General features: G+C 38.7%; 1 protein-coding gene across 1 annotated transcript in view; it reads right to left on the reverse strand.

Annotated features, from left to right (window-relative positions):
• Positions 1 to 25,009, reverse strand: part of FOCAD (focadhesin) — a 272,034-nt gene extending 247,025 nt beyond the window's left edge. Inside the window, exons 1-3 of the mRNA XM_052644701.1 lie at positions 24,929 to 25,009; positions 22,101 to 22,175; positions 19,342 to 19,496 (exon numbers count right to left, since the gene is read on the reverse strand). Coding sequence (XP_052500661.1) covers positions 19,342 to 19,496; positions 22,101 to 22,175; positions 24,929 to 24,985 — 287 coding nt within the window. The 5' untranslated portion in view covers positions 24,986 to 25,009. The remainder of the gene's footprint in view (positions 1 to 19,341; positions 19,497 to 22,100; positions 22,176 to 24,928) is intronic.
• Between the last annotated feature and the right edge of the window lie 1,186 nt (positions 25,010 to 26,195).

Raw genomic sequence — 26,195 nt, forward strand, 5'->3', positions numbered from 1 at the left:
CCCTCAATCTTTCCTGGCATTAGGGTTTTTTCAAATCAGTCAGCTCTTTGCATGAGGTGGCCAAAGTAGTGGAGTTTCAGCTTCAACATTAGTCCTTCCAATGAGCAATGAGGACTGATCTCCTTTAGGATGGACTGGTTGGATCTCCTTGAAGGCCAAGGGACTCTCAAGAGCCTTCTCCAACACCACAGTTCAAAAGCATCAATTCTTCTGCGTTCAGCTTTCTTTATAATCCAACTCTCACATCTATACATGACCACTGGAAAAACCATAGCCTTGACTAGACAGACCTTTGTTGGCAAAGTAATGTCTCTGCTTTTTAATATGCTGTCTAGGTTGGTCATAACTTTCCTTCCAAGGAGTAAGTGTCTTTTAATTTCATGGCTGCAGTCACCATCTGCAGTGATTTTGGGGCCCAAAAATATAAAGTCAGCCACTGTTTCCACTGTTTCCCCATCTATTTCCCATGAAGTGATGGGACCAGATGCCATGATCTTCGTTTTCTGAATGTTGAGCTTTAAGCCAACTTTTTCACTCTCCTCTTTCACTTTCATCAAGAGGCTCTTTAGTTCTTCTTCACTTTCTTCCATAAGGGTGGTGTCATCTGTATATCTGAGGTTATTGATATTTCTCCTGGCAATCTTGATTCCAGCTTGTGTTTCTTCCAGCCCAGTGTTTCTTGTGATGTACTCTGCATATAAGTTAAATAAGCAGGGTGACAATATACAGCCTTGACGTACTCCTTTTCCTATTTGGAACCAGTCTGTTGTTCCATGTCCAGTTCGAACTGTTGCTTCCTGAACTGCATATAAGTTTCTCAAGAGGCAGGTCTGGTGGTCTGGTATTCCCATCTCTTTCAGAATTTTCCACAGTTTATTGTGATCCACACAGTCAAAGACTTTGGCATAGTCAATAAATTAAAAATCTGTAACTGAGTTGTATATGACTGCAGAAAGAGGTTACAACAATTTGAATAGTGCTAAAAATCAAAATAATAAAAGAAAAAACATAGTCATTAGAGAAGCTAAAATCAAAGAAAGGAGAGAAGAAAATTTCAAAGTCTTCAAATTGAAAGGGCTACCAAGTGCTAGGCAAGAGTCTTGAAAAAATTAATTGCTAACAAATCCCAAATCCAAAGATGAGGAAAAAAAATAGTATGAACTTTCAGTTATAAAATAAAATCTGTAAAATAAAGACTATTAGACTGACATCATATCTAATTTGGCATAAGATTTCTCATCTGCAATGCTAAATGAAGCAATGAATATAGAATTATGAGGGAAAGGTTTATATAACTTAATAAATCCAACCCTCCCAGAATGACTAAGTGTAATGTATGAAGACAAAAGAAATAATTTTCAGACATAATTCTCTGAAAGTTTTTCTTAAAGAGGCTCTCCAGTTAAAAGATAATGTATAATGATTACACAACTTTGTAAATATACCAAAAACTACTGAATTGTACACTTTATAAAAATGATTTTAATAAATGAATTATACCAAGAAAACTATTTATTTTTTAAGATAAAGTACAAGAAAGAACTGAATAGATCAAAAGATACAGAATACAAAGAACTTTGGTCACCAAGGAATTCCTTGGTGGTCCAATGGGTAGGATGCAGTGCTTCCACTGAGGGTTCAATCCCTGGTTAGGAAACTAAGATGCCACAAGCCACTCAGTGTGGAGAAAAAAATAAAAAACAACTTTGGTCAGAATGAATACAAGAAGAATTTACAATTCAGTCTTTAACATTTTTCAAATGTCACTATAAAGATTAAAGCAACTGTTATTGATGCTTTTGAACGGTGGTGTTGGAGAAGACTCTTGAGGGTCCCTTGGACTGCAAGGAGATCCAACCAGTCCATTCTAAAGGAGATCAGCCCTGGGTGTTCTTTGGAAGGAATGATGCTAAAGCTGAAACTCCAGTACTTTCGCCACCTCATGTGAAGAGTTGACTCATTGGAAAAGACTCTGATGCTGAGAGGGATTGGGGGCAGGAGGAGAAGGGGATGACCGAGGATGAGATGGCTGGATGGCATCACCGACTCGATGGACGTGAGTATGAGTGAACTCCAGGAAATGGTGATGGACAGGGAGGCCTGGCATGCTGCGATTCATGGGGTCGCAAAGAGTTGGACATGACTGAGCAACTGAACTGAGCTGAACTAAGAGAGGTTTTGGAGGGAAAAGTGTAAAAAAGACAAAAAAAGGAAGACGACCTGTCATAAAAATTCCAGATCACTTTAGCAAAGTTAGTGGGGAAGGGTTTTGGGGGAAAGAAAACATAAAATTAACATGAGGGATAAAGTGAGATGAAATATTACATATATGACAAATATCCACAAAACAAAAATAAGCAACAAAATAAAACAAATCGTATAACAGAACAGTGAGCAGAGGATATAGATAAGCAGATCAGAGAAGAGTAAGATTCATAATATCCAGTGTGAATGAGTGAATGGGGAATAAGTATTTTCAGGTTGAGCATACATTTGTTCAGACTTTATGGAGGGCAATTTGGCAGTATCCATAAAAAGTTTAAATGCAGTTTTTTCCCCATAAATTGCGTTCCTAAAAACCTATCATGGGAATTCCCTGGTGATCCAGTAGTTAAGACTCCACACTCTCATTGCCAGGGACCCTGAGTTTGATCCCAGGTCAGGGAACTAAGATTCCAAAAGCCTTGAGGCACACCCCCCCAAAAAATGACCTATCATATAGAAATACCCTTACATATACCCAAAAGAAGATCCATTTGTTATCTTAAAGAAATGGAAGAAGAAAACGACATTTTACAAAGGAGAAATATTTAAAATAAGATATAATCATATAAAAAATCATATCATAAAATATGATATAATCATATAAAGTAGTTTGCAGCTATTAATTGGAGAAGGAAACGGCAACCCACTCCAGTGTTCTTGCCTGGAGAATCCCAGGGACGGGGGAGCCTGGTGGGCTGCCGTCTATGGGGTCGCACAGAGTCGGACACGACTGAAGCGACTTAGCAGCAGCAGCAGCTATTAATAAAGATGCAAACAGATCTATGAAAAGACGTCCCAACACATATTAAGTGAAAAAAAACAAGTTTTAGAACACTATACATATGAATAGAATATCCAATTTGAAAATACTTGAAGTTCATGGGGCTATGAGTAAAGTATGGGCTTTTTTTATAGGTCTAGAAATGGGGCTCCAGGTTCACTGGAATTAGCTGGTCCCTGATCCTGTGTGCCTGGATCTGATTTCAGATCACCCTAACTTTCCCAAGATTGTTGGATGGCATTGCCAACTCAATGGACAGGAGTTTGGGCAAGTTCCAGGAGATGGTGAAGGACAGGGAAACCCGGGATACTGCAGTCCATGGGGTTGCAAAGAGTTGGATACGACTGAGGGACTGAACAACAACTTTCCCTATATTCTAGAGGAAACAAAGATCAATATTTGAAGGAACCTCTGAGCCACCCTACACGCCCTAAGCCTTTCTAGTACTGTCACTTCCTAGTTCTACCAGGGCCCAACAAGAAAGTGAATTTTTAAAAAGAAAAGAAAGAGAGAAAATGATAAAAAGGAAAAATTTTACCACTTACTACTTTTACTACCTGCAAGTGCCATTGCTTGAGTTTTCAAAAAAGTATGTATTACTTCTATTTTCCTAAATAGTGAAAAAAGCGGGGGTGAAATTTATAATCTTAAGGTGAGGTGGGACTCACTGAACACAAACAGAAGATTAAACCTCATCTCCTAGATAGACAGTATGAGCAGAAATTTAAATAAACAATGAAATAGCTCAGTATCATTTATTGAGAACCTGCCTTCAGTCATAGTTTAGCACTGACATAAAAACATGCTAATTTGAGGAATTAGACCTCTGAGAACAGTATCAGGATCTGAAATTAACCCTGAGACAAGCAGGCTGGCTGTGTATGAGATACACAGAAAGTTATTTTAAAAATACAAGAGAAGACTTTAATCAATGCAGAAGAGATCTGATTAGATATAACAACTAACTTGTTCATAGCACAATGTGTTCAGGGGATGTCACTACCATAAAAGGGCTTATCCAACTGCCTACTAGATATTCCCACTTTGGTGTCTAAATTGCGCCTTAAATCCAACATGTCCAAAACCAGATTCATGCTCTTCCCACACGCCTGGTCTTCTACTGTTTCCTATCTACCTGTCAGGGAAGCCAGAAATCAAGGAATCACCTTTGATATATTCCCTTCAGTCATTCTTATATTCAATCCACCTCAAATGCTTCATACCCTACATATCTCACAAATCCATCTATTTCCCTTCAACTCCAGGCAGCAACCATCACCCCTCACCTGAACTGTAGTAACAGCCACCTAAACCCAGCTCCCTATTACCACTCTAACTGCCTAGCTAGAAGCCAGCACTTTCAATGTTATGTTCACACTGCAGCCAGAATGGTTTTCTGGAATCACTGATACTCAGCAGATAAAAACACTTCAACAGACTCCCTCTGCACTCAGGGATAAAGACCCAAATCCTCTAGAGTAGCCATCATGGCCTACATTGTCTGACTCCTACCCTTATCCCCAGCTTCATCTCAAACCACTCTGCATAACGTTGGTATTTTTCAGGCCTTCCTAAGAAGTCATCTCCCTCCCACCACAGGGACCTGCCACATGCTACTTCTTATAACTGGAAAAGTCTATCCTCTTCTATTTCCCAAGATAAAATTTTATTCATGCCTCAGTCTCATGTTGAGTCACTTCATCAGGGAAGCCTTCCTTGACCTCCATGACAAGGTTGAACTCTCACGTTAAAGGCACAACCAACACAGGGTACTCTGTCGGAATGCAGCTGAAGATATAATTGTACAACTATGTGATTATGGCATCTCTCTAAACGAAAAACATCATGAGTGCAATGACTACATCTGCTTTCCTCACCATGATCTCACAGCACCTAGTACAGGCATACAAGAGTTGTTCAATAAGTGTTTAGTACATGAATAGGTGGATGGATGGAAGACAGCTAAGGTATTGTCTTGCTTGGATTCAGAAGTGATCTCTGAAGGTAATTTCTAGTTCTATAATTATGTGATCTTACATATGCACCCTGAAATTACAGTATCTTATATCTATATAATTATAAAGTTCTTTATTTGTGTGTATGCTCAGTCGCTCAGTCATGTCTGACTCTGACCCTGTGGACTGTAGCCCATCAGGCTCCTCTGTCTATGGGATTTCCCAGGCAAGAATATTGGAAGGGGTTACCATTTCCTCCTCCAGGGGATCTTTCCCAATCCAGGGATCAAACCCGAGTCTCCTGCACAGAAGGTGGATTCTTTACTGCTGAGTCACTGGGGAAGCCCAGAGTTCTTTGTTTATTACTAATAGGCTAACATGAATGATATTACTAGCTATGGTTATAGTCCTTTCTGGGATTGTACACTTAGCAAATGAGGGAATCGTAAATACTGGGAAGATAAAATTAATATAATATCCTTTCCATTATCAAGCAATGAAGAAACCCTGTTTGGGGAAGGAAGGCAGAGGGTTTTTGTTGGGAGTTTTTTGATTGTTTGTTTTAAAGTACATCTTAAGCCACATAGCTTTAACATTAAAACCAACTTAAGACTCCTGACAGAATAAGTAAAGTACAAGAAATATTCAGCACAGTCAACAGAGTTTTAACTACTATGTTGAAGACTGCCCACCATGCAGCCAAGTTCACCACACTATAAATTAACACCTAAAAGAATCTTACGAGTATTAAATGGTTCCTGTGTCTTAATATCCGGAGAAGGCAATGGCAACCCACTCCAGTACTCTTGCCTGGAAAATCCCATGGATGGAGGAGCCTGGTGGGCTGCAGTCCATGGGGTCACAAAGAGTTGGACACGACTGAGTGACTTCACTTTCACTTTTCACTTTCATGCACTGGAGAAGGAAATGGCAACCCACTCCAGTGTTCTTGCCTGGAGAATCCCAGGGACTGGGGGGCCTGGTGGGCTGCCGTCTATGGGGTCGCAGAGAGTCGGACACAACTGACGTGACTTAGCAGCAGCATGCTGCTTTTTAAATGGAATTTTGTGTTATTAAAAAGTCCCTCCTGTATGCTCCTAAGAATTTAGTAAGCTATTCATGGCTCTGGTCATATATGCTTTTTAAACATTTAATGAGTATGAAAAGAAAACATATGTTGAGAGAATAATGGTGCAAATGTTCATATGCCACTTTCACTTTTCACTTTCATGCACTGGAGAAGGAAATGGCAACCCACTCCAGTGTTCTTGCCTGGAGAATCCCAGGGACTGGGGGGCCTGGTGGGCTGCCGTCTATGGGGTCGCAGAGAGTCGGACACAACTGACGTGACTTAGCAGCAGCATGCTGCTTTTTAAATGGAATTTTGTGTTATTAAAAAGTCCCTCCTGTATGCTCCTAAGAATTTAGTAAGCTATTCATGGCTCTGGTCATATATGCTTTTTAAACATTTAATGAGTATGAAAAGAAAACATATGTTGAGAGAATAATGGTGCAAATGTTCATATGCCACTTTCACTTTTCACTTTCATGCATTGGAGAAGGAAATGGCAACCCACTCCAGTGTTCTTGCCTGGAGAATCCCAGGGATGGCGGAGCCTGGTGGGCTGCCGTCTATGGGGTCGCACAGAGTTGGACACGACTGAAGCAACTTATCAGCAGCAGCAGCAGTGACTTAAGATCAGAGCAGCTGAAAGGGGTTTTTGGAGGATGCTATTTTTTTCACCCCCTTCCCTCTTAATTCATTTGTTATGTATGAAAATCATTAAGTAGCAACAGGACTCTTGAAACTGATAAAGTTTCTTCCTCCTTCTCCCTTTACCTTGTCTCTCTCTCAAGCTGCTTCTAAAAGAGTGGGTCTAAAATAAACTCAAAATAGTGAAAAGATAATAAAGGCTCAAAATATAATTTTTTAAAAGGGACAGAGGATGGAAATACATCAATTATGTTTAAACCCACGAGCTCATTGTAATTTTTATAAAATAAAATCTGATTGTTCAACACTGATGGATGTTTTTAAAAACTGATATTCTGAAGTTTAGCTAATAAAAAGAAAAAATCAGGTAGATATCTTACCTTTCCTATACAAACTGTACTACTGGGTAACCAGATAGTAGATATGGGGAAAGTTCTCTTTATAGCAATATTTCAAATAATAAGAAAAAAAAAAAAAAAAAAATTAGAAACTCACTATTTTGAAACTCCTAATGAATTAATCAATCTAGCCATTAAGCACGGACAGCTAACATCACCAAAAGAGAAAACAGTGAGCTGTTATGTCCCTTTGGATGGAAGAACAGATCACCATCTATGCAGAAGTCTTCCCTCCTCAGACACTCCCCCTCAACAATAACAAAAATTGAACTTAAATCTCATCAAATTTCTAGAGCACACTTTTAATTTATAGGAAAGACAAAGAAATAAATTAAAGTACACCATGCAGAAGCAGTCAGCAAAATTCACCCTGTGGGAATCACTGCAAACAACAAAGTTTTTTCAATAAATGTAAGAAAGAGACAGAGAAAGATGGAGAGATGCAAAGCAGAGAGCCTATAGGTTAAGAGAGATATTAAAGACATAACAACTAACCCTTATTTGGATGGTTATTCCAACAAATTGTTTTAAAAAAATTATGAGGCAATTAGAAAACTGAATACTGGCTAGATATTTAAAAATCACACACACACACACACACACACACACACACACAAACATACACACATGCATATCCAGGTATAATATTACTAATGTTTTTATTTTTTAAAACATATACACTTAAAATAAATAAATAAATAAATAAATAAAAACATATACACTTAATCTTTACAGAAGAAATTGCACAATATCTGGGATTTGCTACAAAATATGGCAGGAGGGAATTATGGAGGAGTAAGACTGGCCATGAGCAAAAAGTTGTTAGGCTGAGTAATAGGAACATGAGGGTTCATAACACTATTCTACTTATTTTTGAAATTTTCTATAGAAAGCTTTTAAAATCAAAGAGTTCCTCTTTGTAACATCTATTTTTTGTAAAATTTTCGTGTGTGTGTGTGTGTCACACTCCAAGCTAGATTCCTTCCTTTACCTTCCTTCCCTTGGCAACCAAGTCAACAGCTATTTCTATATTACTCTGTTTGGAGAGATAATATATGCTTTCAAAACAATATTCCAGAGGATGGTTATAATGATGAAGATGATGGAAAACATGGTGTCATCCTGCCATCAGAACAAAACAATTATGTTACCTTTGACAATTGCTCTCCATCCACTCAATTGCTACTCCCTCTATTCCAGTCAGAGCAACACAGATCGAATATCACTACCTATGCTTAAATACAATTATGTTTCACAGCTAGAGCTGAGAAGCTGACAGATACCTATTTCCAAAGTGATGGCTTTCCCCCAAGTTCAATCTTCAGTATCAGTGTCCCAGTCTCCTCTCTGTTTTGAGAATTACCACTCCTCCCTTCATATGGTGACTACAGAAGGGATCCTAGCATACAAATATTCACAGAATAAAGACACAGCCAGTAAAGGGTAAACTGTCATCTTCCCAGGTGGCGCTAGTGGTAAAGAACTGCCAAGGCAGGAGACAGAAGAGATGCAGGACCAGATTTCTGGGTCGGGAGGATCTCCTGAAGAAGGGAATGGCAACCCACTCTAGTATTCTTGCCTGGAGAATCCCATGGACAGAGGATCCTGGTGGGCTATAGTCCATAGGTCACAAAGAGTCAGACACCACTGAAAGGACTTAGCATGCAAGCAAACGTATATCTAAGTCCTAATGTCAGTTCCTGTGCATGTAACTTTACTTGGAAATAAGGTCTTTGCAGATGTAACTAAGGATCTTGAGATGCAATCATCCTGGGTGGGCCTTCAGTCCAACGACTGGTATCCTTATCAGAGACAGGAAAGCGAGATTTGAAACACAGAGGCACACAGAAGAAGGTCATGAAAAGTCAGAAGCAGAGACTGCAATTGCACAGCCACAAGTCTAAAAATGTCAAGGGTTGCCAGAAGCCACCAGAAGCCATGAAAGAGGCATGGAACAGACCCACCCAGGCTCCAGAAGGAACCAATCCCAAGACACCTTGGTTTGGGGTTTCGGGCCTTCACAATTGTGGAATAACAAGTTTCTGTTGCTTTAAGTTTGTAGTCATTTGTTACAGCACTCCTAGAGAACTAGTAATACCCAGCCCTTGGCAGAACTGACTGGTCCAGGAGCAAACATCTCAAACATGCTGGTCCTGGGAAACCTGTTAACTGTGGTCAAGAAACTCCAACCTCAGTCTGGCTATCTCTTACAGATAAGATATGTCAGCCCAGGAGGCAGGTGGTGCCCTGTAACTAGGGAGCAGAGAAATCCATCTGCAGCAAGAGAGAAAAAATACATAGCCTGTGTCTCTAATTTGCATCTGAAGCCCAGGTACATTCCTCTTAAGTCCCATGGGATACCCCTTTAGGAAGATAAAATCACCCTTTTATGCTTGAAGGATTACAAGCGAGTTTCCGTAACTTGTAGCCCACAGAGTTCTGTCATACTCAAGAACCTGTTGCCAAAATCCCTTTAGTAAAGATCGACTGGAACAAGTCCCTCCTTGGGTAGCTACCAAAACAAGTTGAAATGACTCATGAACCCTCTGTGTTTTGCTGTGCTTAGTCGCTCAGTCGTGTCCAATTCTTCGTGACCCCAGGGACTTCAGTCCGCTAGGCTTCTCCATCCATGTGGATTCTCCAGGCAAGAATACTGGAGTGGGTGGCCAGGCCCTCCTCCAGGGTGTCTTCTCAACCCTGGGATCGAACTCAAGTCTCCCGCATAGCAGGCAGATTCTTTACCATCTGAGCCACCAGGGAACCCCAAGAATACTGGAGAGGGTAGCCTATCCCTTCTCCAAGGGATCTTCCCGACCCAGGAATCAAACCAGGGTTTCCTGCATTACAGGCAGACTCTTTACCAGCTAAGCTACCAGGGAAACCCCATGAACCCTCTAAGAGGGAGCAAAGGAAACTTCAGGCTTAAGCTACAAGCACAGTGAAAAGAAACAATGCAAAAAGGAAGCTCAGTTTGAAAAAAGAACCCTTGTTGGTGGGAATATAAATTGGTACAACCACTACGGAGAAGAGTATGGAGGTTCCTTAAGAAACTAAAAATAGAGCTACCATATGATCCCAACAATCACTCTTGGGCATTTATCTGGAAAAAAAATATAATTTGAAAAGATACATGCACCTCACATGTTCACAGCAGCATTATTTACAATAGCTAAGACATGGAAGCAACCTAAGTGTCAGCCAACAGATAAATGGATAAAGATGGAATATTATTCAACCATTAAAAGAATGAAATAATGCCACCTGCTACAACATGATAGGCCTACAGATTATCAATCAAAGTGAAGTGAACCAGACAGACAAAGTCAAATATATGACATTGCTTATATGTGCAATCTAAAAAAAAATCATACAAATGAATTTCTTTACAAAACAGAAACAGACTCACAGACATAGAAAACAACAAACTTATGGTTACCAAAGGAGGCAGTAGGGATAAAGGAGGAGTTTGGGATTAACATAGGCATACTACTATTTATAAAATACTATTTATAAGACCCATAAGGACCTACTGTATAGCCCAGGGAAGCATAGTCAATATCTTGTAATAACCGATAATGAAAGAGAATATTAAAGAAAAAAAAATATATATATAACTGAATCATTTTGCTGTACAGATGAAACTAATATAAATAACTATTTTTTAAAAATTGTTTAAAAAGGAAGCTCAATTTTCACTGGCATAAGAGCTAAACCCAGATCTCATCATAAAAGGGAGTGTAGGTCAATAATGATGCTGAATATTCCAGAAAAAAAAAAAAGAAAAAAAATTTCTTGGTCAAGCTGCACAGACTATACTAATCAAAACCACACATAAAAATTGTTCTTCCCTAGGTAAATATAGCATAATTGCTATTGTGTATATGAATACCATGTCTCAGGTTTCCTTTGTCTGGGGTTTATTTGATTATACCATTAAACACTGTACTTATGTATGTAAGCATACATAAATACCATATGCTCGCTCTCCTTTTGAAAACACTACAATTAATGCTTGGTTCTTTATCTTCAAAATATTCAAAATATAAGGCGCAAGAAAGTACCCATACAAATTTTTTGACCAGGGATGAGAATAACAAAAGTTTGTGTTGAAGAGAATTACACAAACATTCCAAAAGAGAGCTTCCCTGGGTATCATGGGAACAAATGGTACAAATGTAGCCAAGTCTCTTTTTAACTCAAAAGGGTAAGTGGTCAGCCTTAAATACAGTATGTCCTAGCAAATAAGTGTTCAACACTAGATTAATGATCAAGTCATTTCCTGTATTTGTTATAAAATTATATGAGAAAAAAAAGCCAGGACGAGAGGTAATAAATTTTTTAAAGTTCTGGGAAACCAAAGGTTGAATAAATAACAAAAAATGATATTTCTTTCAAAAAATTTTTAAGTAATATGTTACTGAGATTTTGCTTCAGAAAGTTCTGCATATTTATTTATCTTCTAAGTACCAGAAAACAGCCTGATTTCTTCTGAAACATCTTCCCATTATAAAAGAAGTATCATGTATTTCAGTAGTCACTTTTTAAAAATCACCTAAAAACATCTTCGCATAAACACGTGACTCTTATAATAGAAGATTTTTTGACAAACAAAGCCTTCAACCAGGTCAGCTAACTTAACAAGAAATAGGGCAGAATGTCCTAGATGAGGAAAGTGGCTGGAATTACTTTTCTGATTATGAGCTGCAAGTTGAAAGAGATTCTGTAAGTTTAGAGAAAGAAAAAGGATTTGAAAAAGGCAAGGAGAGCATCTGAAAACAAGTTAAAAGGCTTAAGGAATACTTGAAAGACAAGATGAGGAAGTAGCCCTGAACCAGGAATTATGTCATTGTCAGAGAAGAGTTAAAATTAAATGAGCAATGACACCAATGTATATATAAACCCTGAAACCATCTCAAAGTCACAAAAAATTCTCTGACTCCCTGGCTGCAAATAAGCATGTTAACCACGACTGTCTTCCTCAAATCTTGGGAAACCTAAAAAAGGCATCCTTCTTTAGTTCTTCTCCTGCCAAATAAAATAAAGCTAAATAATATAGAAAAGCTTCTATAATACAAGGTATGAATGCAGTAGTCTCCTTGGTTGCTAACCATTTCCCGAGTACTGATGAGTACTCAGACACTCAGTCACGTCCAACTCTTTTATGACCCCATGGACTGTAGCCGGCCAGGCTCCTCTGTCCATGGGACTTCCCAGGCATGTATCTTGGAGTGGGTTGCCATTTCCTCCTCCAGGGAATCTTCTCGACCCAGGGACTGAACCATTTCTTACACGATAACAAAGCAATTAAGTTTCCCAAGGAACAGGGTCATCAACAAAAGAGAAGAGCCTGAGAGACAAGAATGTTTTCATTAAATTGCCCTAAGTCTTAACTCCAATTAGATCTCAAAACATTTTTAACCACACTAGACCTTCATCAGTCCATGATCCAAGACTCACTGGATCCAGCAGCTTTAGCCAGGCATTTTAAACATCTCATTTGAGATTTACTAAAAAGGACCTTTAAGGAGTCTCAGAAAATAGACTTTCATCTCTCACACCTTAATGCACTTTATTTTCCCCCAAAATACATAAATTACAGCTTCCTCTCCTATTTGAATGCACAAAAGAGAACACAAATCAAGTGCTAGTTTATCTAGAGCATTAACATCCTACCAAACATATTTTTTGAAAGAAGGGGTAGGGGGTCGGGGAAGCAGTTGAACTGAAATTACAGGCTGTCATGACATCTCAATATCGAAAACTAAATACCTGATTCCATAGGAGAGTATGGTTTTTATTCACCATCCTGTTACTAAGCAACTGTAACAATGGCTGCATGAAGCTTTCTAGAAGTTAGCACAGTTAAGGGATCTAAGGAAAGAAAAACAGGGAAACTCCTTGCTTATGGGAATCTTTATATCAGGATGAACTCAATGTAAAAACAAAAACTAACAAAACCAAAAACAACCTAAACTTAAAACAAGCAGTTCCTTAAAGGACAAGAAAAGTACATGCTACCATATATCATTCACTTTATTTTAATTTTATCTAACTTCAAAATTCACATTTAACTGCTGATAATAATTTCCTTACTGTGTTTCCTTTGTAGTCCCCTTCTTTCCTTCACCCTCCCTAGGAAATAATTTTTTTTCAATTTCCTTGCTGATTAAAAGAACATTTTGGACCTCTTATGTCCATTTCTTTGTTTACAGAAGCTATAAAAACTAGTTTACAATTGTTTCATGTTGCCTCTGCTTTGAACCCCAGAGTGCTCTTGGACATCAGACTATTCCTTTGAAGGGAACAGTCTCTCAAACAGAGCCAGACACTTTCCCAGCCACTCCCTGAATTTTAGACAACCAGAGCTTTACAAATGTCAAGTCTCTTTTCAAAGTTAGACTATACAATGTAGCAGGCTCCAGACCAATGCTTCTCAAATTGTGGGTTGGATCTGGAGGGGGAGGGGGTGGGAGGGAGAGGGGTGGAAGAGAGGGAAGCTTTTCATACATGTTGCAGGGGAATTTTACAGACTAGACCTGCAAAGGGGCTTCCCTGGTGGCTCAGATGGCAAAGAATCTGCCCACAATGCGCAAGACCCAGGTTGGATCCCTGTGTCAGAAAGATATCCTAGAGAAGGGAATGGCTACCCACTCCAATACTCCAGCCTGGAGAATTCCATGGACAAAAAGAAAAAAAGAGCCAAGGAGCAGGTTAAAACAGAGAGGAAGAACCACACTGACTTGTCCCTCCAACTTCCCTTACAGCTATCAACATTTAATGCTGAGAAAGCTCCAGAAGCTACATTGTCTGCTGCTGCTGCTAAGTCGCTTCAGTCGTGTCCGACTCTGTGCGACCCCAGAGACGGCAGCCCACCAGGCTCCCCCATCCCTGGGATTCTCCAGGCAAGAACACTGGAGTGGGTTGCCATTTCCTTCTCCAATGCATGAAAGTGAAAGTGAAGTCGCTCAGTCGTGTCCAACTCTTAGCCACTCCATGGACTGCAGCCTACCAGGCTCCTCCATCCATGGGATTTTCCAGGCAAGAGTACTGGAGTGGGGTGCCATTGCCTTCTCCGACATTGTCTAAATGTCTATTCCATAGAAGGATGCTGCTTCTCCCTCCTTCCTTCCCTCCCTCTGTCTCTCTCTCCCCCCGCCCACTGCCCTCTCTTCTTTTCCCTCTCTCCCCTTCTCTCTCTCTCCCTCTGAAGAATGCTAGGCAGACAAAATGAAAAAATAACAGTTTTACACTCATTCTTCTACATCAAAGCTGAGCAATCTTTGTGTGGTTCTGTGCCCAAGATACCTCTACGTTGCAATAAATCTCTATTTCAAAAAGAGACAGCCAGAGACAAGCAGAAATTTGAACACTGGAAACAGAAGATCCAAAATGTCTCAGCCAAGAACCACAGGGAAATGACAAAGTCATTTCTGCTTTTAGATCCCAAAGATAAAAACAGTTTTCTGTCTCAGAAGATTCCCTGAGGAGCATTTGGAAGAGCCGGCTGTGTGGGTTCCCTGTTTGTAATTAAATTTAACCTAATTTCTTAAATTTAATTCTCATTTTGGTTTTTTCTAAGCTGTAAACAATGCAGAGTATAGTCTTTGTAATCACTGCAAACCACAAAGCTGTGCTACTTGAAATAAAACAAAGAAAGAAAATTCTTCACAAATAATCATTATGTCTACTGGCAAGAATAAAGAAAACCTAGCAGTTTTATAACACATTTCATGATCAAATTGATGCTAAAGTTAAATTGGTCAGCTTCAGAATCTATTCTGCCTACATCTCCTGCGGCTACCAATGTAGACAACATGAATACTCTAAGAAACTGTAAAAAAAAACTTTTAAAACAGCTAAAAACTTATTTTCTGTCTTTTTCTTTGCATGCATGCCCACACGCACATGCACACATGCGTGCACACTTGAACAAATGTTTTTTTCTGTTGTCGTTGTTCAGTCGCTCAGTCATGTCTGACTCATTGGGAACCCCATGGACTGCAGCACGCCAGGCTTCCTCGTCCTTCACCATCTCCTGGAACTTGCTCAAACTCATGTCCATTGAGTTGGTGATGCCATCCAACCATCTAGTCCTCTGTCATCCCCTTTTTCTCTTGCCCTCAATCTTTCCCAGCATCAGAGTCTTTTCCAATGAGTCAGCTGTTCACATCAGGTAGCCAAAGGATTGGAGCATCAAAGCTTCAGCATCAGTCCTTCCAATGAATATTCAGGGTTGATATCCTTTAGGATTGAATGGTTTGATCTCCTTGCTGTTGAAGGACTCTCAAGAGCTGTTCAAGGACTTCTCGAGCACCACAGTTTGAAAGCAACAATTCTTTGACACTTATCCTTCTTTATGGTCCAACTCTCATATCTAAATATTTTTTAGAAGGATCCTATTGTATAACCACAAAAATATCAGTTTTGAGGGGACTTGACTTTACTTTGACTTTTAAAAGGTTAAGTTTTAATGTGTCTCCTCTCTTTATGTAATTTATTGGTTGTCCTTAAACAAGCCACCAAGATTTTGGCTCAGTCATTTTTTCAAATGTGGATAGTAGTATTAGTTCCTCCCTAAACAGCTTTCACCTTAAATTTACAACATTAGAACCTCCTTGCACTGTGTAGTTGTATTGTTTAGATCCAAAAGTAAGACTATCAGCATCTTAAAGGGGCCAGGGGAACGTCTCTAAGAGATAATCAGAGCAAGTTAGATTATACCTTTAATTCAAGAATGTCTTATTAGAAAATGATAAGATGTTTCCAATGTCTCATCAGAAAGTGGCACGGGCCATCCTTTGCACATCAGTCTAAGTCCATCATCGCTGCTGTAAACTGGAAGACAGAAGTTTTGCTGACAGTGGAACAGCATGCCATCTGTATACATTAAAATTTGTCAGTAATATCAGACTTTTTAATTAAAAAATAGACTTTTGAATTAGCAACACGTTCACATAGTTAAATAGGCTTCCCTGGTGGCTCAGAGGTTAAAGCGTCTGCCTGCAATGTGGAAGACCCGGGTTCGATCCCTGGGTCGGGAAGATCCCCTGGAGAAGGAAATGGCAGCCCACTCCAGCACTCTTGCCTGGAGAATCCCATGGACAGAGGAGCCTGGCAGGCTACAGTCCATAGGGTTGCAAAGAGTCAGACACGACTGAGCAGATTCACTCACAGAGTTAAAAATTCAAAAAGGCACATGAGGCAAATATTCTGTCTTTCCTCTGTACCTCAGTTTTTCTCCTCAGAGGTAAAAGTCTTACCAGGTCTTATTTATTCTTTTAAAGATGTTGTATGCACATGTCACTGAAAATTTATAGGTACAGGTGTTTTCTTTAAAAAATAAAAAAGTGGCCTACTAGACATAGTATTCTTTTTCATTTTTTAGTGGAAAAATATCTTTTCCATCATTCCTTATTTTTCCAGCTGTATAATATTCCACTGTATCAATATGCCATAATTTACCAGTTTCTTATTATTTTCAATCATAGGCAGTGCTTCAGTGAGTAATTTTAAACATAAGGTTACCATTAGTTTTCAAGAGTCTTTGGAAACATGGCCAAGATATAGAAGAAAGCTTTGAATTTTATTGTACTCAAATATAGGAACTTTAACAATTGAAGGATCCTGAAAAAAAGATTTAAGTTTCTTAGAGTATTCATATTGTCTAAATTGGTAGCCACAGGAGATACAGACAGAGTAATTCTGAGACTAACCAATTTAAATTTTGCATCAATTTGATCAAATCTTTATTCAGAATGATCTGGTTATCTACTGTCAAAGAGTGTGCTAGGGACAAAAGTACAGGTTAAAAATATTGTGAAACATATTGTGAAAGAGCAAGTAGCCCAGCTGAAAAGGGGGAAGTATCTAGGTAGAAGAGCTGATATCTGAGCTGAGCTTTGAAATATGAAGAAGAGATTTCAGAAAAAGAAGGGGAAGGAACATTACATGCAGAAATGCAGTGTGCACAGGTGTCAGAACAGGGATCAGGTGTGTACGGCTAACAGGAGTGCTCATGGCAGGAAACACAGGCTGAACAGAAGGTGGGAACTAGTTTGGGAAGGGCATGTATACCATACTAAAGGGCTTGGACGACAAATGTAGACGAAAAAGACTATATGCAGACTATACAGAAAAATCAAGCTTCCACAAAGTTCCAAAAAGATGATCTAAGGGAACAAAATAAGATTTGTGAAGACAGGTTAAAAGGCCAGAGGTTGATGACTATTAAACACATGAAAAGATGTTCAACATTGCTCATTATTTGTCTGCTCACTTGCTCAGTAGCGTCTGACTCTTCTGAGACCCCATGGACTGCAACCCACCAGGCTCCTCTGTCCATGGAATTTTCCAGGCAGGAATACTGGAGTGGGTTGCCAATTCCTATTCCAGGGGATCTTCCTGACCCAGGGATCAAACCCACATCTCTTTGACTCCTGCATTTTCAGGCAGGTTCTTTACCACTAGCGCCACCTGGGAAGGTATTCACTCATTATTAGAGAAATGTAAACAAAAACTATAATGAGGTATCATCTCACACCAGTACCAGTCAGAATGGTCATTACCAAAAAGTCTACAAATTATCAATGCTAGAGGGGGTGTGGAAAAAAGAGAACCCTCTTGCACTGTTGGTGGGAATGCAAATTACTGCAGCCACTATGGAGAACAGTATGGAGATTCCTTTATAAACTCCAAACAAAGCTAACATACAACCCAGCAATCCCACTACTGGGCATATACCCTGAGGAGACCAGAACTGAAAAAGATATATGTACCCCAGTGTTCACTGCGAAACTATTTACAATAGCTATGACATGGAAGCAATCTAGATGTCCATCAACAGATGAATAGATAAGAAAGTTCTGGTTCATATACACAATGCAATATTACTCAGCTATATAAAGGAACACATTTGAGTCAGTTAATGAGGTGGATGAACCTAGAGCCTATTACACAGAGTGAAGTAAATCAGAAAGAGAAAGACAAATGTCATATGTTAACACATATATGTGGAATTTAGAAAAATAGTACTGACAAGCCTACTGGCAGGGCAGCCAAGGAGACACAGACATTTTGGACACAGAGGGGAAAGGAGAGGGTTGGATTACATGAGCAAATAGCATTGAAACCTATACATCACCTTATGTAAAATAGACAGCCCGTAGGAATTTGCTGTATGATACAGGGAACCCAAACCCAGTGCTCTGTGATAATCTAGAGGGGTGGGATGGGGAGGGGTGAAAGGGGGGGGGGGGGGCATATGTACACCTAATGCTGTTTTTATGTTGATGTATGGTAAAAACCATCACAGTATTGTAAAGTAATTATCCTCTAATTTTAAAAAATTAAATATATATTAAAAAAGGCCAGAGGTTATGTAATTCAATAGACCTCAAGTCCAGGAAGGCACTAACCAAAGATTGATGGTGACAGCTATATTCCATCTCCACCGAAGGCAGAAAAAAAGATCAAGTATTCAGTTCTGGGTTTCCTTGGTGGCTGAATCAGCAAAGAATCTCCCTGCCAGCCAGAGACACAGGTTCAATCCCTAGGTCAGGAAGATCCCCTGGAGAAGGGAATGGCACCCCAGCCCAGTATTCTTGCCAGGGAAATCCCGGAGAAGAGGAACCCCCAGTCCACCAGGGGGTTGCAAAGAGTTGGACACAACAGCAACTAAACAGCAGCAGCAGTGAAGCAGCATCAGTGAATGGAATAAATACGGTCAAACCAAAAAATTCAAAAAACTAAACATTATTTACTTCAAATAATCAGGGGAAGGTATGTCTGAATCACAAAATGCTTTTAAAGAAATCGATGCCATTATTTTCTAATGTATGCACTGATGTTAAAGGCTGACCAAGGCTAATAGGGTATCAACTTTACCACTGTGGAATGAGTATTGCTTATGGGCAACCTCCTTTCTTAAAATAAGTCAGAAAATTACACTGCAAACTGTGAGTTATAAACTTGGCTCTTCATTAAAAAGAGCAATAACACTTTCAATCAGAGTCCCAAAACTTAAGTAGAGCAAAATGACCACAAATGCCCAAATTTCCAGAGCTTAATTTAACATGTTTTCACCACATATGAAATATCAACTGTATGACATTTTTAGAGAAAGAACAATAACTAGTAAGTAGGATGAATGGTGAACCTTAATGGCAAATCAGGGAATTTCTGTCTAAAAATTTAAACTGTTAACTGATCAAATATGAAGGAAAGGAGCACCTGGTTGATGGAATCAGGTTGAGAATCCCATTGAGAACATAGCTGAACTCCGCGTGATCCTGAGCGACAAGGGCCACCAGACCCTCGCAGCAAGCTGTTCGAACTACGACATTATCGCTGCAACACTTCTCCCACAGCAAGTTCAAGGCCGGAGTCTGAAATCAAACCAGTGATTAAAACACACATCTCATGACTATCAAATGCATACACAGCCCCAGCAGCTCATCAAAGCATAATTCATTCACCGTAGGCTGGCTTTCCTCTACAAAAATGATGTTGTCATACCATGTGTAGGGTACACTGGAGCTCGTTTTCCAAGAGAGGCAGTGGATGTATTCTGATATCCTAACTCTCTCTCCTCTGGTGTCTTTGCAGCAAACTGAGGCTGGCTGCAGAGGTTCTATCTGAGTCTAAGCAATGCAGCTACTAGGAGATCAAAACTATGGTTTGGTTCTAGCACTATGTTCTAACCAAGCCATTTAACCAGACACCAACCAAACCAGCATATCAGTTAGTCTAAGTTGGACTTCAAGTCATACCTACGCTTCAAGCCCTGAACATTTTCAGAAAGTGTTCCTCCTCTCCTCCCACCAACCTCTATTTAAATCATCAACTGGTCAAACATGGAGAAAAGAGCACCTGATTATGCCACCCCACTGTCCCTTACGGCACCCCTGCTCCAAGTGATTGAAGCTGAATGTGGACCCAGAGGAAGGAGACAGAAGCAGCTGAGGCTACAAGCAAGCTGCTGGTTCTAGGACTACCAAAAAATGCCTAGAAAAACTTTTTTGCCCAAGGAAGAGAGTTTGACTTCTCCCTTCATACTGTGAACCTGTCATCTTTGATAGGAAAGCATCAGAAAGACACAAAAGTAAATAGTTCTTCATTTTGAAAATTTCTAGTAAAGCAGAGGTTCTAGCTCTCATAACTTGCCCATGACTCTCCTCAATAAAAAAAATAATAATAATAAAAAGTTCACTACTAATGATGAACCTACATTTGAATGTATTCTCGGCTAAGTCCATTTAGATTTTACATGGAGTTAGGGTTATTTATTTTTGCTTTTTTTTTTTTTTTTAAGAACACAATGAAGCTATTTTTGCTTCCTTCTGACATAATTTACTAGGGAAACATAAAATCTGGACAGAAAAAAAAATTACAATCCCTAGCTCCCATGGAAGAGAGTTTGACTTCTCCCTTCATACTGTGAACCTGTCATCTTTGATAGGAAAGCATCAGAAAGACACAAAAGTAAATAGTTCTTCATTTTGAAAATTTCTAGTAAAGCAGAGGTTCTAGCTCTCATAACTTGCTTATGACTCTCCTCAATAAAAAAAATAATAATAATAAAAAGTTCACTACTAATGATGAACCTACATTTGAATGTATTCTCGGCTAAGTCCATTTAGATTTTACATGGAGTTAGGGTTATTTATTTTTGCTTTTTTTTTTTTTTTTAAGAACACAATGAAGCTATTTTTGCTTCCTTCTGACATAATTTACTAGGGAAACATAAAATCTGGACAGAAAAAAAAATTACAATCCCTAGCTCCCATGGAATAACTAAACTAATGAAAATCAACATAAATTGTGCCCACTTTCCCATGGTAGCTGACTCTGAGAGCCTTTTCAATCGTAGGATCCCACTAACTAACTGTACAGAACAAGATAGTTAACAGTCACTGAAGGGAAGAAATATTTATATTCCATTTCTTTTATTCCAAAGGAAATTTTATTCACCTGTGTGGACCATACCAAAGGGTTCTAAACATCATCACTCCACTTCTAAGCCAGAATAACAAAATAAATGAATAAAAAACTGTTGCCTCAGGTAACATTGCACCTTCATGGAAGGAAGCACTCATTTATTAGCAGAAGAGGAAACATTTAGTTACAGAGATTTGACATTCAATAAATTCTGGCAGTTTAAGGAAAACCACCAGATCTTCTCAGAGTATATAATGCGATTATAGGCAGGATTAAGGTCAGAGTTCTCAGAAAACCTAATTTATATGACTACACACAAACACCAGATAAATGCTCATTAGTGAAGTATGCCTCTACACTGACCTCAATGTGTCAGCAGAAGGGATACAGAAATGTAATTTGAAGTAGCTAATATAAAGGAATATGAGAGAAAGGAAATAAATTTATTTGTTATGAAAAAAAATCTTATTTCCATCACCTATATTCTCCATAGAGTTTACCTTAGCGGCCCAACTTAAGCAGAGTTTCCGATCAGCATGTCAAGCTACATAGCACTGGTCAACCAAAACCCAAGTGGTAAATATGTCAGCATTGGCATTCACCAACCCTATGAACGATACAGAATTTTTTCCTCCAGTTCTACCTATCAAAGCATGACTTTTCTAACTTAGAACTTGTGTGGGGGACTACCTAAAGCCTGAGAAATCTCCTACACCCCAGCAGAGCCATTGTGTTCACTCTGTCCGTTAAACAGATTCCCTCAGCAGTAACTCTATTGGCCTTCTTCTAAAGGCTGCCTATGCTCATTCCACCCATGTTCTTTTTCATTAATAGTCATAAGAATACTCCCCTTCACCCCTTCCCTGTCTAGTTCCTGGAGTCTGTTGTAACACTTTTTAAAGTTTAAAAGAAAAACATGGCAAACAAAGAAACAAAAATAGATAAAATCATTTCTATAGTGACCTGACCTGTGAGGAAAACAAAAGAAGCACAAAGGTGGTCCAGTTACCAGCAATATCTGAATAAAACTAAGCACAAAATTAAAGACAGACCTGGTTTGTGCACTGGTGGATCTTTTCTGAAAAGCTGTTTTCCTTTAGAACTGCAGCAATAAGATGACCCACAGCCTAAAACAAACAAGATTAATGAATACATTCCCTCAGAAGTTCTCTCTCAATAGTGAATTTGAAGGTAACTAACAGCAGTACTAGTGGATATGAGTATACCAGTCAATCAGTAATAACACTCCCATTCAGGGGGTATGTGCTCTGAAGAAGGCACTGTACTTGGCACTCCACAAATGGAATCTCTCATCTTCACAACAACCCTCAAGGTAAGCATTTTTATCCTATATTTTATCCCAGTAAGAAAACTACGGTTCACAGATGTTGAGAAAATTGCTGGATTTTCTGTTTAAATTGTTGTCACTTGGTATTACAAGATAATTTGAGATTGCTTAATCCATTAATCCATGAGACAAATGAGAAACTCCACAGCTTTTAAAATCATCTTTGCAACTAAATGAAACGCATCATGCTTCATCATGCCCTTAATGAAGATAGAGAAAACTCATCACCATCTTCATGGCTATGGCCCACACAGATTTGAACCAACAGGTCCTCCCCCAACTTCAAACATTCTCTCCCCTCTAGGATCTAGGATTTAATATCCCTGTTGGTTTCTCATATGTTTCAGCTCCTTAATAAGCTTTCAGTCTCATAAATCTCTAAAAATTTTCCATATCGTCTTTGGTCAAAAAACCCAGAATTAAAACTAAGATTCTCATAGGAGTGCTGATTGATCCCATAAACATGTAAATGTTGTTACTTCCTATCGTCTCAACTCCATTCTCCTAGATCTTCAGCACCACCCAGCATTGCTGTCGAAGAACCACAGACTAGCAACGAGGAGGACAGCCATTCTAGGTATGGGCTGGGAAAAATTTTGCTATGGCAAGAACTATTCAGTGTGCCCACATGACCAATGTCTGATATGGATGTATAAACACCCATCAGCCTTGCAAAGCCTCCAGAAAAGCTCAAACAAAAGCACAGCATCTGCTCCTTCATTTCTTTTTGCATTTCACACACTAGAATTGAATTCAGACCTCAATGATCAATGGTCTTTACAAGTCACTTATTTACATGAAATTTAAGTTTAGATCAATGACCTCTTACTTCCTTGTTAAAGAGATAGTAACAAAAATTGAGGACCAGTGAACAGCTTCAGTTCCTGTTTACAATATAACCATATTTCATTGAATGTAAATGGCCATCAAATGCAAGATGCACCATTATTTCATGAACCACTAAGAAAGAAAAAAGGCTGCCAATTAATGTTATACAACGCCTCATAATTTTTGATTTTATGTTAATTTATTAATTTTATTATTTATTTAGTTTTATGTTAATTTATGTTTATTTTCTAAGAGCTCTTTCAGACTCTTAGAAAATTATGGCCAAATGCACAGATGTGCAGGCAGTATCAACTGTATAATGACTGCTGCCATCAATTACTAAATGCAGATGTTAAACATGAAAAAAAATGTGTGAATCAATGAAACATGGTGCTAACACTGAGCAGTGGTTACAAAAGAACAATAAGAAGTATTCACAGAGGACAGGGAACAATTGCAAGCATCTAATGAAACCAATATGAAACACAATGGACAAAAAAAGCTACCATTCATATTTAGAAAAAGGACTAACAGAAAATAAGCTTAATGATAAATATCCCCCACTGCCCACCAAATTCAGTTTCTCTAATTTACCTTCCAATTTATCCCTCTAACAAATGAGACAGTATAGCCTAAATTGATTTTCAAATACAAAATCCAAGTATAAATCAGCCTATGCTGCTACATAAGTTTTCCATAACAAAGAGTAGCTTAAATGGATACCGCCCGCTAAACAATACATATACACTTTTCTCTTAATTTAACAGCAACACATATAGGCATTTCTTTATCTATGCTAATGAAGGGACTCCACGCACAGGAAAATAGAAACTGTGGACAGCGTCCTCCAAGCCTTCATCTTCTTCTTCATGGTAAGCACCTGTGTTGCACAGGATATGACTCCAACCCAGTCAGGTAGAAGGGAATCTTGCATCAGGAGTGTTCTACTCCTCATGGAAGGGTTCCCCACTACCCAGCTAAGTCAATTCCCACAGCAGGCATCTCCGAAGGCAACTGCTGAGAGTGTCCAAGACGCCGCCGGTTGGTAAATCTTCAGGCAGGCTTCTGCTGGCCCCTTTGCTCTACTCTCATGAGAAAAGACAGTAGCTATTATGGTGCCTTGATTAACCAGAATGCTTCTCGTTAGCTAAAGGTTAACCAGAAAACCAGTTCTGTTTTACCCCTAATAACTGAAAAGCTCTTCTAAAACTAATTGTCACAGTCTTCTACCTGAGTTAGCATATAGATCTAATTTTTCAATCCAGGATATTTTACTGATTTAATATCATTATTATAAAAATCTATTATGCTTAATAGTTGTACTAAGAGTAGAATATACCTTTTAAAATAGGAATATCTGACATTCTGAAGATGTATAACCATTTACTTCTGTTCCCAATAATTAATTACAGACCAAAAAATATATATTCAGAGGTTAATCAAAGTTTTTTATCTCTAAGAAGAAAAGTATGACATAAATAAAATCACAGATTGGTCAGTTTCACTATTTACTTTTCCTATGTCTAATATAAATTTTCAAATTAACTGATATAAAAGTTAGTTATTAATATATACTCCTGTACATAGATGAATAAAAATATTTAATGTTAAAAATATAAATTTCAATTAACAATCCACCAAAAATGTTAATGTGTTACCATGAAGCAAAAATAGATAAATAAATGAACAAGTAAGTAAAATTACCTGTGACTGGATAAGAGAATTTGGAAATTCAAACCTTTTCCTTATGTCATCCGACATTTTTACTTCTCTTACATATAGGCAGATTCTGTAACCAAAACAAAAGATATCTGTTACTCTGGAAAAGGAGTTCAAATAACTATTTGTCAAATAACATGAAAGTAATTCTGTACAAACTCAACAATGGCAATAAAGCACAGAGCCCTGGAGAACAATCCCTTGGCACACCCTTCACTGTTAACCACTTCAGCCCTCAAATGGCATGACTGATGGCATAGTAAACTAAAAATGCCCAACAATCCTTAGTTTTCCCATGAGAGCAAATCCCAAAACAGATGAATTCACACCACAGAAACAAACAAACAAACAAAAATCCAAAAGTTCATGTCTAAATAGCAGAATTTTAAAAGTTCAACCACACATTTGAAATAGAAATTCATCCTTCTGTGGATCAAAACTCCTGAGAAAGAACCAAACTTTCACAAAACTGTTTAAGCAGTGCCTCACTTTGGTACAAACTTCCACTGAAGCATGAATCTACCCGTTTGTGACAAGTGTGAAGGAAGCACGGGTGAGTTTTCTTCAGGAACTATAGAAATGACCTAGAAATTCACACAGCCAAACAGATCCTTTGTCTTCTAAAAGAGGAACAGCAAGCAATCAGCACCAACTTTTAATATTTACATCATGCCTCTCATGCCTATTGGGTTCTCAAGTACAACAATCACAACAAAATCATAGCGGACAGAGTAGTAAAGTGGAGACAGAGAACTCGTAAGGGGGTTTCCCAAGGATCTCACTTGATCCAGTCACCACAGCACTGAACCCACTGAGTTACACCCCACTGTAAAAAGCAGGATGCTGTAGGCCACCTATTTATTACAGTATAACTTTAAAAAAATGCTTACATTAGTACTGTAATCTATGTTACCTTATAAAAATAACAGGCAACAAAACCAAGCTCTCCTGATCTTAAAAATGAAGGCATTTTGTGTTGAACCTGCAGCTTTTTCTCACTACTGTCTTCCTTTTCTTCTAAACCCAAACTCCCTGAGTAATTTATGCTACTTTTCTTCCTCAACATATGGGTCCAACTTAACTCCCTTGAACTGGCCATTTCACAGCACTGAAACAACATGTTCTGACTGCAAACCATGTCCCTTATCTAATCCACTCATTAGCTTTTAAACAGGTCAAAATTTCAACTTCCCAGTTGTATTAATCTCACCTGTCTTGAAATGTTCTTCTCTGTTGTTCCATAAGACATAAC

The sequence above is a fragment of the Budorcas taxicolor genome, chromosome 8 (assembly GCF_023091745.1).
Source record: "Budorcas taxicolor isolate Tak-1 chromosome 8, Takin1.1, whole genome shotgun sequence".
NCBI classification, from domain to species: domain Eukaryota; kingdom Metazoa; phylum Chordata; class Mammalia; order Artiodactyla; family Bovidae; genus Budorcas; species Budorcas taxicolor.